Source organism: Mobula birostris, chromosome 13, assembly GCF_030028105.1.
Source record: "Mobula birostris isolate sMobBir1 chromosome 13, sMobBir1.hap1, whole genome shotgun sequence".
Classification (NCBI taxonomy): Eukaryota; Metazoa; Chordata; class Chondrichthyes; order Myliobatiformes; family Myliobatidae; genus Mobula; species Mobula birostris.
Window position 1 is genome coordinate 110961179 of NC_092382.1, and position 13156 is coordinate 110974334.

Genomic DNA, 13156 nt, shown 5'->3' on the forward strand with positions numbered 1-13156 from the left:
ATCCGGGCAGCAGGGTGCAGACTTCTCGCAGATGAAATGGTGTTTATCATAAATACAATTGTCACGCCTTCTATTCCATTTGCATTCACTGCAGGTGGCCGTTCCAGAGGACACCTTGTACAGGAGACCATTCGCAGCATTCCTATCAAAAATGGTTAAAAAGTTTGAACAGAGACAAAACAGATCCAGCAGACAACCCAAGACCGTCTCCAAAATAATCCCATTAAACCCGCGTCATCTCCGCAACCCTGTGACGTCCGCAACATAATCCCACTGTCCCAACGTCTCGCCAGTGCTTTGTGCCAGTCGCCAAATTACTCCAACTACACCACCTCCCCCACAGCCTCCGGTCCGTCGTCCCGCTGTCTCGACAGTCCTGTGGCCGTCCCAAGGCGAATCGAACGCACCCACTTTTTCCCCTCAGATGTATTTCAGTCCCCAAACAAATCCCACTATCCCGCACACTTTCCACCGACTCACGGAGTCCCGAAGTTAAACCCAGATGCACACTTTCTTCCTGCAGCCCTGTGTCTGTTGCCAAATCAATCCCACTGTTCCTCCTTATCCCCACAGTTCATGTCAGTCTCCAAGTTAATCCCATTGCACCTCACTGTTTCCTCAGCCCTGCGTCAGACTGCAAATTAGACCCACTGACCGACTCTGTGCCGACATCCTTGTATCGGTCTCCAAACTAATCCAGTTGCCCCACTCTCACCCCTCAGATCAGTGTTACCCCCAAACTAATCCTGCTGCATAGCTCTTTTCTCACAGAGCAACGCCTGTCGCCAAACTATTCCGACTCTGCGTCCAGATACGTGTCTGACTCCAAACAAATTCCACTGCATCTCGCACTCCTCACAGCTCTGCCCCAGTCACCAAAATAATCCCAGTTAAATAATCGCGGGAGGCCACTGCCCATCGTCAAAATATTCTCACTGCCCTGTCCTTCCCCGGCAGTCAAGTATGGCTCCCGAAAATATTCCTATTGTGCCACACCCTCCCGACCACCTCGTACAGTCTTCAAACAAATCCCAATCCCTCTCCCTCTTCCCACAAACCTAGTTCATTCGTAAACTAATCCCATTTTCTCCGGTGTGGAGCATTTCATTCCCGAAATCTCACCCAACACATCATTCCGAATCTCACCCGTCCTCGCATTTTCCAATCCAGTATGCACCGTTTCGGTAGTACAGAGTTCGGGAAACAAAGCTCTGTAAAATTAAATTCCTTCACTTAATGCCGGAAATCGAAAACTAATTACTTAGCATCTCTCAGTTTATTACAACAGGAGTGTGTAATACAACTGTGTGGAGGGAGCTTCACTCTCTGTCTGATACCGGAAATGTGCGATGAGACGGCGTGGAGGGATCTTCACTCAGTGTCTGACCCCGGGAGTGTGTGATTGGACGGTGTGTAGGGATCTTCACTCAGTGTCTAACCACGGGTGTGTGTGACAGGACGGTGTGGTGGGAGATTCACTCTGTGTCTGAACACGGGAGTGCGACAGGACGGTGTGGAGGGAGAATCTCTCTTTCTCTGACCACAGAAGTGCCTGATGGGACCGTTGGGAGGGAGCATCAAACTGTATCTAACCCCGTAAGTGTGTAACGGGACGCTGAGGATAATTTCATTCTGTGCCCAAGGTGCGGAGGGTGTTCTGCTGGGACGGTTTCGAGGCAGATTCACTCACCTTTCACCCCGGGGGTGTGTAATGCGACGTCGTGGTGGGAATTTCACTATGATTGACGCCTGGTGTGCGTAATGGGACGGTGTGGAGGGAGGTTCACTCACTGTCTGACCCCGGGAGTGTGTGATGGGACGGGTGGAGGGAAATTCACTCTGTGTCTGACTCCGGGATATTGTGATGGGACGGTGTGGACGAAGTTTCACTCTGTGTCTGACCCAGGGAATGTGTGATGGGACTGTGTAGACGGAGGTTCACTCTGTGCCTGACCCTGCGAGTGCGTGATCGGACGGTGTGGAGCGAGATCCACTGTGTGTCTGAGCCTGGGAGTGCGTGATGGGACAGTGTGGAGGGAGATTCTCTCTGTGTCTGACCCCGGGAGTATGTGATGGGACGGTGTGGACGGAGATTCACTGTGTGTCTGACCCCGGGAGTGTGTGATGGGACGGTGTGGAGGGAGATTCACTGTGTGTCTGACCCCGGGAGTGCGTGATGGGACGGTGCGGAGGGAGATTCACTCAGTGTCTGACCCCGGGAGTGTGTGATGGGACGGTGTGGAGGGAGATTCACTCTGTGTCTGACCCCGGGAGTGTGTGATGGGACAGTGTGGAGGGAGATTCACTCTGTGTCTGACCCCGGGAGTGTGTGATGGGACGGTGTGGAGGGAGATTCACTCTGTGTCTGACCCCGGGAGTGTGTGATGGGACGGTGTGGAGGGAGATTCACTGTGTATGACCCTGGAGCAGTGTGATGAGACGTTGTGGAGGCAGGCTGACTCTGTGTCTGACCCCGGGATTGTGTGATGGGATGTTGTGGACGGTGTATCTCTCTGTGTCTGACACCAGGGGTTTGTGATGAGTCCTGTGTTACGGTATGACTCCTAACGTTTCAGCTTCTGAATTGATTTCGAACAGCCTTGAATCACGGTTTGAACATTCTCGCTTCGCTCTGTAGAAGGATGTTTCAAACCTGGATACGTAATAACACCGCTCTTTATTTGTGATCCAGTCCGTGGGACAGGTTTGCTCTGGAAACCAGGAAGAGTGAGTACTGAATCTCTTTCCACACTCTCCCATGGCACACACCAGGGTGAGACGCAGAATTAAGCTCATTCTACACCGACCCATTACACATCTCGGTGTCTGACACAGAAGGAAACTCCCGTCGCAATATTGCACTGTCCCTTTGCACTCTCTCATCGTCAGATGCAAACGGAATCTCCCTCCAGACTGTTCCACAACCACCCTCTCTCTCTCTCCATCTCTCTCTCTCTCTCTCTCTCTGTCTCTCTCTCTCTCTCTCTCTCTCTGTCTCTCTCTCTCCCCCCCTCTCTCTCCCTCTCTCTCTCTCTCTCTCTCCCTTTCTCTCTCTCTCTCTCTGTCTCTCTCTCTCCCCCTCTCTCTCTCTCTCTCTCTCTCCCCTTCTCTCTCTCTTTCTCGCTCTCTCTCTCTCTCTCTCACACATGAGGAACGGAGTAAGGTTAATGGCGATGCCGTCCCACCTCTTACACTGGTCAGAAAATGGCAAATTTCGGCCTTCGTCCATTTGAAAGAACTGATCTTCGTTCTAAAGATGGAGATGCTGTTGTTGAGGACAGAAAGGTTCTGGACACAGGCGCTGTGGGAGAGATTCAGGCGGAAATTCTCGGATGTCTTGGATTCAAAAGTTGAGTTCAACTCATAGACCAGTTGTCGATATTGGATCTGTGTTCTGTTCATCTCCTGATACTGTTCCCAAAGTTGCTGGTACTTTATGTCGGAGGTGATCTGAGACTGACAAGTCTGTGATACTGAGAGAGATGGTGAAGTACGTTTAGAGTTTACACTATCATGTGAGTCGGCGTCATGGGTCTCGGCGGGACGCAGTGGCGGTGTGTCAGTGTCACGGTGCGGTGCGGTTCATGTTGAGCAGGTTAGAAGTGTCATGGTGACGAGTGTTAAAGTGAAGGTGTGTTAGTTTCGTGCTACGGCGAGAGGCGCACTTCTATCGCGGTGGAGATCGTGTATGTGCCATATTGTGGACCTTGCTAATGCCAGGAGTGAACGGCGTGTTGCTGACAAGTAGATGGTTTTGTTGGACTCACAGTGAGGGGCGTCCGTGCCACCGTGAGGTGCTGTCTTTGTCACGCTGCAGGGTATATCAGTGTCGCGATAAGGGTTTTGTTGGGGTAACGATGGGGGCTGCGTACAGTGAGGGTCATGTTGGTGTTGCAGTGAGGGACGTGTGGGTGACACGTTGAGATGTGTTTCGCTATCGCCTTGAGAAGTGTGTCAGTTCGAGGCATGTCGATGTCACAGCGAGGAGTACGTTGCAATCACTGTGAGTGCTATGTCTGCGTCACGGTGAGGGACATAAGCCTGTCACGTACAGGGGCGTGTCAGTACTGCGCTGACAGGATTGTTGCTGTTATGGTGAATGACGTGTCGGTGTCAAGCTGAGTTTTGATTATGTAACGGTAACGGCCGTGTCATTGGCACAGTGAGAAATGTGTCAGTGTTACGGCGAGAGGTGTGTCGGTGTTACGGTGAGGGGTGTGTTGGTGTCATGTTCAGGGGCGTGTCGTCATCACTGTGAGATTTCACGCGGACATTTCATTCCACTCAGTTTGTTCACTTTCTGACTCCATCCAGACTCACCATAGATCGAGAGTCCGGCCACTATAGCGATGAGGACGGACGTCAATAGGTAGAGTAGGCAGATCTTCCTGTATGGCCTATTTCCGATGTTCTGTTTCGGCTCCTGTTCATGCGCACCTGTAGATAGTCCATTTAGTGTGTGTGTGTGAGTTCAGCCGTGTCCCCTACTGCGACTCCCTTCCACCCACCGTTCACGCTCTCTCCTTCCACCACGATCACGAGAAGAAGGATATGGCCACATCACCATAGGAAGGATGTGGAAGCATTAGAAAGGATACAGAGGAAATTTACCAGGATGCTGCCTGGTTTAGAGAGTATGCATTATGATCAGAGATTAAGGGAGCTAGGGATTTACTCTTTGGAGAGAAGGAGGATGAGAGGAGGCATGATAGATGTTCAAGGTATTAAGAGGAATAGATAGAGCGGACAGCCAGCGCCTCTTCCCCAGGAAACCATTGCTCAACACAAGAGGACATGGCTTTAAGGGAAGGGGTGCGAACTTCAAGGGGGATATTAGAGGAAGTTTTTTTTTTACTCAGAGAGTGGTTGGTGCGTGGAATTCACTGCCTGAGTCAGTGGTGGAAGGAGATACACTAGTGAAATTTAACAGACTACTAGACAGGTATATGGTGGAGTTTAAGATGTTTTTTTTTAATGGGAGGCAGGGTTTAAGGGTCGGCACGTCATTGTGGGCCGAAAGGCCTGAACTATGAAGTACTATTCTATGTACTATGTTCTGTCATCCCTTCGTTCTCTCAATCCCATCTATTTTTATCCATCATCGCTGAGAGTGCTAAATCCTGTACTCGGCAAAGGCTGTCTAATGTCTGGCTGTTTCTGTTTCTGCATCTGAGCTGAACTGTGAAGTTAGAGTCGAGGACGTTGTGACCGTGAACTTCAATTGGGCATTTGACTGGGACCCTCAGGGGAGGCTTATCCAGGCGATTAGGAAACCTGGGATCCACGGGGAATTGGCCGTCCAGATTCAGAGTTTATTATTTTTCATCGTTGAATTGTTGTTTGCCAGCTTTGTTCTTTCCTTACACGTGGGATATATAACGGTCTTGTAGGGATTAACATGTTGTGGGCGATATGTTAACGTCGTGGTCAGCAAACGCTTTACAGTACCAGCGAGCCAGGTTCAGCTCCCGCCGCCGCCAGCATTGAGTTTGCACCTTATCCCGTGACTCAGTAGGATTTTTCAGGGTGCCCCAGTTTCCTCCCACATTCCAAAGACGCTCCAGCTGGGACATACATCGGTCAATGTCAATTGTCCCGTCATTAGGCTAGGAATAATTTGGGAAATTGCCGGGCAGCGCGGCTTGAAGTGCCGGAACAGCCGATCCCACACCAGTTATTTAATAAATATGTTAATCCAAGGACAATTTTAAAGCTCTGAATCTCAAGGTTGTATATGATGCATTAGGACCGACTTCAGAGAAACTGAATATGAGTGGGTTGGTAAAATTGCAGACGACATGCAGATTCGTGGTATGGTGGACAGTGTAGAAGATCGCCAATACATTCAGTGCCGTTTGAGCTGTTAAAGATCTGAGTCAAAAATGGTAGATGAGTTTATCCTGGGTTAGTGTGAGGTTTTGCGCTCTGGAAATTCAGTTGTATAGGGACAGGACACCTGTAACGGCAAGGCGCTTAACTGTGCATTCGAAAGAGATTTGGGCTTTATTACGCAGGTCAATGGGGTGTTACAGAGTTGACTGCAGACGGGCCTTTTATATAAATCTTCTGGTGGGAGTTTCATTCACAAGATTGCGATGCATGGGATTCACGGTGAATGGGCCATTTGGATTCGAAATTGACTTGCCCACCGAACAGAGTGGGCGGTGGTCGCAGGTTGGCCGCCCGTGACTGGTTGTGTTCCGCACGGATCGGTGCCGCCTGTGGCAAAGACTTGGACGGAAGCTTCGTGTTCAACACGGCTTTGTGCGTTTAGGACATGCTGCCTCGCAGATACCGTAAAGTATTTGCACACACAGAACACAGACTGACCAGCACAGCCCCTCGGCCCACAAAGTTGTCCCCGATACATGAATTCCTCATCAAATGGATAACCATCCTCATCTCTTTTGCCTACACAATATCCATATCTCTTCTGTTTCCTTCACATTCATTGGCTTACCTAAATATCTCGTGAAACTCCCTACTGTGTCTGTCTCCAACCCCAACCCAGGAAGCGCAAATCCAGGCACCACTCTCTGTGTCCAAACAACAGCCTCTTTACACCTCTATTCAAACCTCACCAATTCACTTCGGTTGCATGCACTCTGGGATCTGATATTTCAGCCCCAGGGAAAAAAAAATACTGTTTGTCTGTCTATCTCTTCCTCTCGTAATCTAACAAAACTCTATCCGATCTCCTCTCGTCATCCTCAGAGCCGGTGATGACAACTCGATTCTGTACATCCTCTCCGCACAGCTTGTGCCCTCTCATCCAGGCAGTATCCTGGTGAACCACTTCTGCAGCCTCTCCAAAGCCTCGGCTCCTTTCTGTAATGGGGCGACCAGCAATGAACAGGAGGCAAAGTGTGGGGATAAAAGGTGTTTTTCCTGGTTGGCTGCCGCTGACTTGTGATGTTCCACAGGGTTTCTGAGTTGTGACCGATTCTTTTTATTTTATGTCAAAGACTTGGATGATTGAATTAATGCGCTGTGTGGAGATTGGTGGAGGACAGGCAGCCTTGAGGAAGGAAGGGGCCGTAGAAGGACAGGAGTCACAGGTGGACAGGGCGGTGAAGAAGGTGTTTGGCGCGCTCGCGTTCACCAGTCAGGGCACTGAGTTCGGGAGTTGGGAGGTCACTTTGCAGTTGTACAAGATGCCGGTGAGGCCGGAATCGGAGCTGGGTGTTGAGCTTTGTTGGTCGTGCTGTAGGAAAAATGTCACTCAGCTGGAAAAAGTGCAGAGGGAAATTTACGAGGATGTTGCGGGGACTCGAGGGACCTAGTTAGGAGATGTCGTGCAGTTCTGAACTTTAATCCTTGGAGCGTAGGACTGACCTTACAGAGGGACATTCTTCCTTGGAGTGCACTGGTGACCTTACAGAGGTGTATAAAACCACGAGGGGCACAGACAGGCTGAATGCGCATATCAAGGAGAATCGCGGAAGAGAGTGCACACGCAGAAAGTGAGAGAGTAAAAAAATAATTGGGTACCCTTGTGACAAAAGTTTGTAACCAATTGGCGGTCCGTATGTGGAACGAGATGCAAGAAATGTAGCTGAAGGAGAGAAATGTTAAGCACTTAAAAATACACACACTTCCGCATATGACATAATGACGTCATAATGGTGAACTCTGACCTGTTTGGGCATTGGTTGTCTGCTTGCGGGATCCTGCGGCAATGGGAGGGGCCTCGTCCTCATCGATGACGGGCTCGTCTTTCGGACAGTTCACCTCTGCGTAGGTGGAGCTCAGACCAGCTGGGGCGTCGAGCGAGGGAGGATGAGAGAGAAGGGAAGAGAAAGAGGAGGGAGGACAGCGACAGCGAGCAGTTAGAGGCGAAGGGAGACCAGGGAGAGAGAGTATGTTAAGTGAAGCGGAGAAAGGATGAAAAACAAAGAGAAAGAAGTTGAAGGAACGGGTGAAGACGGGGGAGAAAAAGGATGAGAGATGGATGGAAAAGAGGAGACAATGATGAACGATAAGGGCAATGGACGACGAATTGGGAGTGAGTGAATGGGGAGAGAGTATGGGTATGAGATACGGAGAGAGTGGCAGAGGGAGGAACGGAAGGGAGAGGGAGAGGGGCGAGAGAAAGCAAAGAGAGCGGAGGAAGATAGGAGACAGATGGAAGGAGAAAATTGGGAGTGCGAGGGGGTAAGAGGCAGGAGAAGAGAGAGAATGTGAGAGAGGGGAAGGGAGAGGAGGGAAAGCATGAGCGAGAGGGAAGAAGGGGAAGGGATCATCAAAGAGATGATGTTGCGGAGCGGGAGATAAGCGGAAAATGGGGCGAAGGGGAGAGAACAAGGAGAAAATGAAGGAAGGAGAAACGGGGCAAATTGCAGAAGGTCAGAGAATGAGCACAGAATGAGGGAAAGAGTGCGAAGGAGAGAGCGAGAGTGAGGAAGGGAGAATGGTGGAGTGTGATAGAGGGGCCAATACGGAGAGTCGGGCAAGTGAGGGAAGGGAGAGTGGTTGATATTGGGGGAAAAGGGGGAGTGGGTGGAAGAAGGGCGGGAAAGAGGAGGGGAGAGTTTAGTGGGAAGGGAGAGAGGGATGGGGAGAGAGAGAAGGGTGTTGATAGACGAGCGAGTTTAGAGAGAGTGGGCAAAAGAAGGGGAATGGAGAGAGGGGTAGTGGGAGAAAGTGGTAGAAAAGATGGAGCGGTTTAGAAGGGAAGGGAGAGTGGAGGGAATGAGGTGTGAGGAGCAGGGGGCAAAGGAGAGGGGAGAAGGGAGGGGAAGTAGGGAGAGAGGAGGTATAGGAGAAGAGAAAGAGGTTGACAGGGTGATCAGAAGAGAGAGAAAGATGGTTAGAATTTTCGGAGAACCGTTCAAATTCTGCAACGCTGTCTCCTCTCCGCCTCCTCCATGTCCCCCCTCGTCCTCAGCACCCCTCCAATGGTGTTCCCGACTTACCAACCCCTCCCACAGATGTCCCTCCTTTCCTCACCGACCGCTCCAACGGTGCTCCTTCTGCTCCGTGCCCCACACAGCTCCCCATCCTCAATCTCTCTTTATCCTCACCGATGATTCACACGGCAATCCCTCCTCACCCAATTCCATGTAACACCCACCACTCCACGCCTCCCAGAGCACCCCTCCTTTCCGACGCCTTCCACAGCACTGCCCCGTTCCCGATCCCACAACGCTCCGTCCACACATCCCCTCGCAGAATGCACCGTCCCCACCAAACACAGCTCCCTGCTGCCATGGTGCTGAATACCCACCGTACCTCACAGAGCGCACCCTCCACACCGACACTCCCACAGACCTCCCACATCATGGCCAAAGCCACCGGTTCCCTCCGTCTTATTCTACAGCAGCTTATCATTAGGGTCAACTGTGCGCATGCGCTGAGATCTCTCGACAGGAGTGGACACGTTACCGAAACACAGTCAATTCAACAAAAATGATACTGACCTCCATCTCTCCGGACCCGAGGAGCGGAGAGGGCCGTGACGTTAAGTTCCACGTACGATACATCAGGTTCAGCTGGGAACACAACAGTAAGGGTGAGAATCAGGTTGAAGATCCCTCCGCACCGTCGCATGATACACTCCCGGGTTCAGACACAGAGTAAAACTCCCTCCACAACTTCACATGACACACTCCCCGGGTCAGACACAGACTGAAGCTCCCTCCACACTGTCCATAACACCCTCCTGGGGCAGGCACAGAGTAAAACTTCCTCCACGCAGTCCAATCACCTATTTCCTGGAGAGAAACACAGTGATCTCTCTCCACACTGTCCCTTCACAGATTCCAGAGTCAGTCACTGAGCAAATCTCCCTTCACAGCGACTCGTCATAAGCTCCTGGTGTCAGGCACCGAGTAAAGCGCCCTCAGCACTGACCGACCAACCCTCCTCCCCGGTGTCAGGCACAGTGTGGAGCTCCGTACACGCTGTCCCATCTCATATTTCCAGGGTGTCAGACACAGTGTTTAGTTCTCTCCCTCTCTCTGCATCACTCACCTCTCGAAGGAGATTGTGTGTCCGCTCCTGTGAAACGCATGTTCGCGTAGGTCTCGCTCTCATCCATCGTATCGAGTTCTTGATCTCCTGAAAGGGATAGGAGAGTGATTGAGTGTGTGTGGGATGAATGTGGTGGGGGCAGGGTAGTGTGAAATAGAGGGAGAAGAGTGATATGGAGAGTGACTGGACACAGGACGCAAACCCAACCCACTCTCTCTCTTCCTCGTCCTCTGTCTTTTCTGTCTTCCCTTCCTTATCGCACGGCAGTCTCTCTCTCTCTCTCTCTCTCTCTCTCTCTCTCTCTCTCTCTCTCTCTCTCATTCCCTCTCTCTCTCTCTCTCTTTCTCTTTCTCCCTCCTTCCCCTTCTTTCTCCTATGTCCCATTCCTCATTTCTCTTGCATTCCCTCTCTGTCTCCTTCCACATCTCCCACCATATTTATCGCTTCCGACTTGACGAAGGTGGGGAAGGCGTTGGGTGTTATTTTTGCCTCGGGATACCCATCCCTCTCTCACATTCTCCAGTCCAATTCCCCCCTCCCCCCTCGTTCACTCCGACTCACTTCTTCCTGTTTCTGTCCCTTCTTTCCACATCCTCCTTCGCTTCTCCTTTCCCTCCCCCACACTGTTCCTCTTTCCCTCTGCACTACTCGTCCCTCCGTGTGCCCTTCCCCCACCCCTCTCCCTCACTCCCACCCTCACCCCCACCCGCTCCTTTTCACCCTCTCGTCATTCCACCTTCCCCACCACCTCCCTACCTCCAGCCGTTCCTGAAGTCTTGAATTGTGTGTCTGCCTCTAAGATTGCGTGTGTGTGTGTGTCTGAGAGCCGTTATGATGCAGAGGAAAGAGGAAGGAAGCGGAGGCGTGGAGTGGGCGGGGACGGGGTGGTGAGATTGCACATAGGAAAGGAATCACATGGTAGGTTTATCCACACAGAACTGTGGACAGGCTCGGAAGCCTTAGGGAGCTAGGGCTTTACTCTTTGGAGAGAAGGAGGATGAGAGGAGACATGATAGAGGTGTACAAGATAGTAAGAGGAATTGATAGAGTGGATAGCCAGCGCCTCTTCACCAAGGCACCACTGCTCAATACAAGAGGACATGGCTTTAAGGTAAGGGGTGGGAAGTTCAAGGGGGATATTAGAGGAAGGTTTTTTACTCAGAGAGTGGTTGGTGCGTGGAATGCACTGCCTGAGTCAGTGGTGGAGGCAGATACACTAGTGAAGTTTAAGAGACTACTAGACAGGTATATGGAAGAATTTAAGGTGGGGCTTATATGGGAGGCAGGGTTTGAGGGTCGGCACTGCATTGTTGACCGATGGGCCTGTTCTGTGCTGTACTATTCTATGTTTTGTTCTATGCTCAGAACCGAGAGACCGGTATACGATATAAGGGGAGTAAAACCCTATCGTTCTCAGAAATCCCGGTGAACACAGAGAGGGTGAATTGTAGAGGAGGGGCTTGGGTTGGACCCAGAGATCTGGAGGTCTGCTGGGGATGGAGTGGTCCACGTAAACAGGGAGTAGCTTCGGGGAGTTTGGGATGTGGGAGATCGGTATAGTCGAGTAAGGAGGTGAAGGATTTAATAGGTGTTTAGGGAAAGGAGGGGGTGATGGAGACGGGGGATTACTCTGAGGTAGAAAGGGGTAGTCGGTGACAGAGAGTCGGTGCAAGGGATAATGGAGGGGCCGGATACTCCAGAGGTGTCAGGAGCGCATGGAGCTGGTCAGTGGTGAAGGGTGAGAGATTTTCTGCGCTCTCTGTTTCGGGGCACAGGGTCAGAACGCCCTTGAGGTGGGTGAACGCTCACCAGGTGTCGGGCCCCGATGGTGTACCTGGAGTGGGCCCTGCAGACCTGTGTCGACCAGCAGACCGGATTGCCGGAGCCTCTTCCTTAGTCTCTCACTTCTGCATTGGAAGCATCCCATCCGCTTCAAAAGGGCGACGATCATACCAGTATTCCGGGAGGGCGGGGTGAGCTGCTTCGGCGACTATGGAGTGTAAAATAACGCGTTAGTGTTTATTGGCTGGAACATAGAAATCTGCAGTACATTGCCTGCCCTTCGGCCCACAACGTTGTGCCATCCAAGTAACCTTCTCCAGAAGCTGCCAAGAATTTCCCTATTACATAGCCCTCTATTTTACTGAGCTCCATGGACTATCCAAGAGTCTTTAAAAGACCCGTTTGTATCGGCCTCCACCACCGTCGCTGTCAGTGCGTTCCCCGCACTCACCATTCCCTGTGTGAAAACCTTGCCCCCGACATCTCCTGTGTACCTACTTCCAAGCACCTTAAAACTGTGTCTTCCCGTGTTAGCCATTCCAGTCCTGGGGATAAAAGCTTCTGACTATCCACACGACCAATGCCTCTGATACACCTCTATCAAGTCACCTCTCATCCTCCGTCGCTCTCAGGAGAAAAGGCCAAGTTCATTCAAATTATTCTCATAAGCCTTGCTCCCCAATCCAGGCAACCTCATTGTCAATATCCTCTGCACCCTCTCTATAGTATACACATACTTCCTGTACTGAGGTGACCTGAAATGAACACACTATTCCAAGTGCGGTCTGACCAAGTTCTTATATAGGTTTAGCATTACCTCCCACGGTTGATGAAGGTCAATACACCATATGCCTTCTTAACACGGACCCGAAGATCTCTATGATCCTCCACACTGCAAGGGATCGCTAATAATATTAAGTTATGTCTTCAGATGTGACCTGCCGAAATGAACCACTACACACTTATAGGGGTCGAACTGCTTTCGCCAGTTGTCAGCCCAGTTCTGCATCCTATCGATATCGCGCAGTAACCTCTGACAGCCCTCCACACTATCCACAACACCCGCAACTTTTGTGACATTGAGAAAGACAGTAAGCCACCTTCCACCTTTCACAGCGACGAGGGGTCCCAGAACAGATCCCTCTGTTGTACAGCAGGTCTCTGGCCTCCATGCAGAAGGACCCTCTGCGATGTGTCTGTCTCCACAATAGTTCTACTGCTGTTGTCATCTCACTTGCTCTCCTCTGGGCCCGGGACCATCTGGACAATAGCAGAACTTACGTCAGGCTGCGGTTACCTGGCAACAGCTCAGCGTTCAGCACAATCGTTTCCTCAGTTCGAATCAGCAAACTGCAGATCCTGGGCTGGTGCATCTCCCTCTGCAACAGCACGTTTGTCTTCC

The 13156-nt window shown here is 51.2% G+C and overlaps 1 protein-coding gene across 1 annotated transcript in view; it reads right to left on the reverse strand.

Moving 5' to 3' along the window:
* The window catches only part of LOC140207344 (oxidized low-density lipoprotein receptor 1-like), a 172532-nt gene extending 161708 nt beyond the window's left edge, over positions 1–10824 (reverse strand). The window contains exons 1-4 of the mRNA XM_072275887.1: positions 10729–10824; positions 9973–10059; positions 9420–9491; positions 7638–7757 (exon numbers count right to left, since the gene is read on the reverse strand). Coding sequence (XP_072131988.1) covers positions 7638–7757; positions 9420–9491; positions 9973–10039 — 259 coding nt within the window. The 5' untranslated portion in view covers positions 10040–10059; positions 10729–10824. The remainder of the gene's footprint in view (positions 1–7637; positions 7758–9419; positions 9492–9972; positions 10060–10728) is intronic.
* Positions 10825–13156: the final 2332 nt, after the last annotated feature.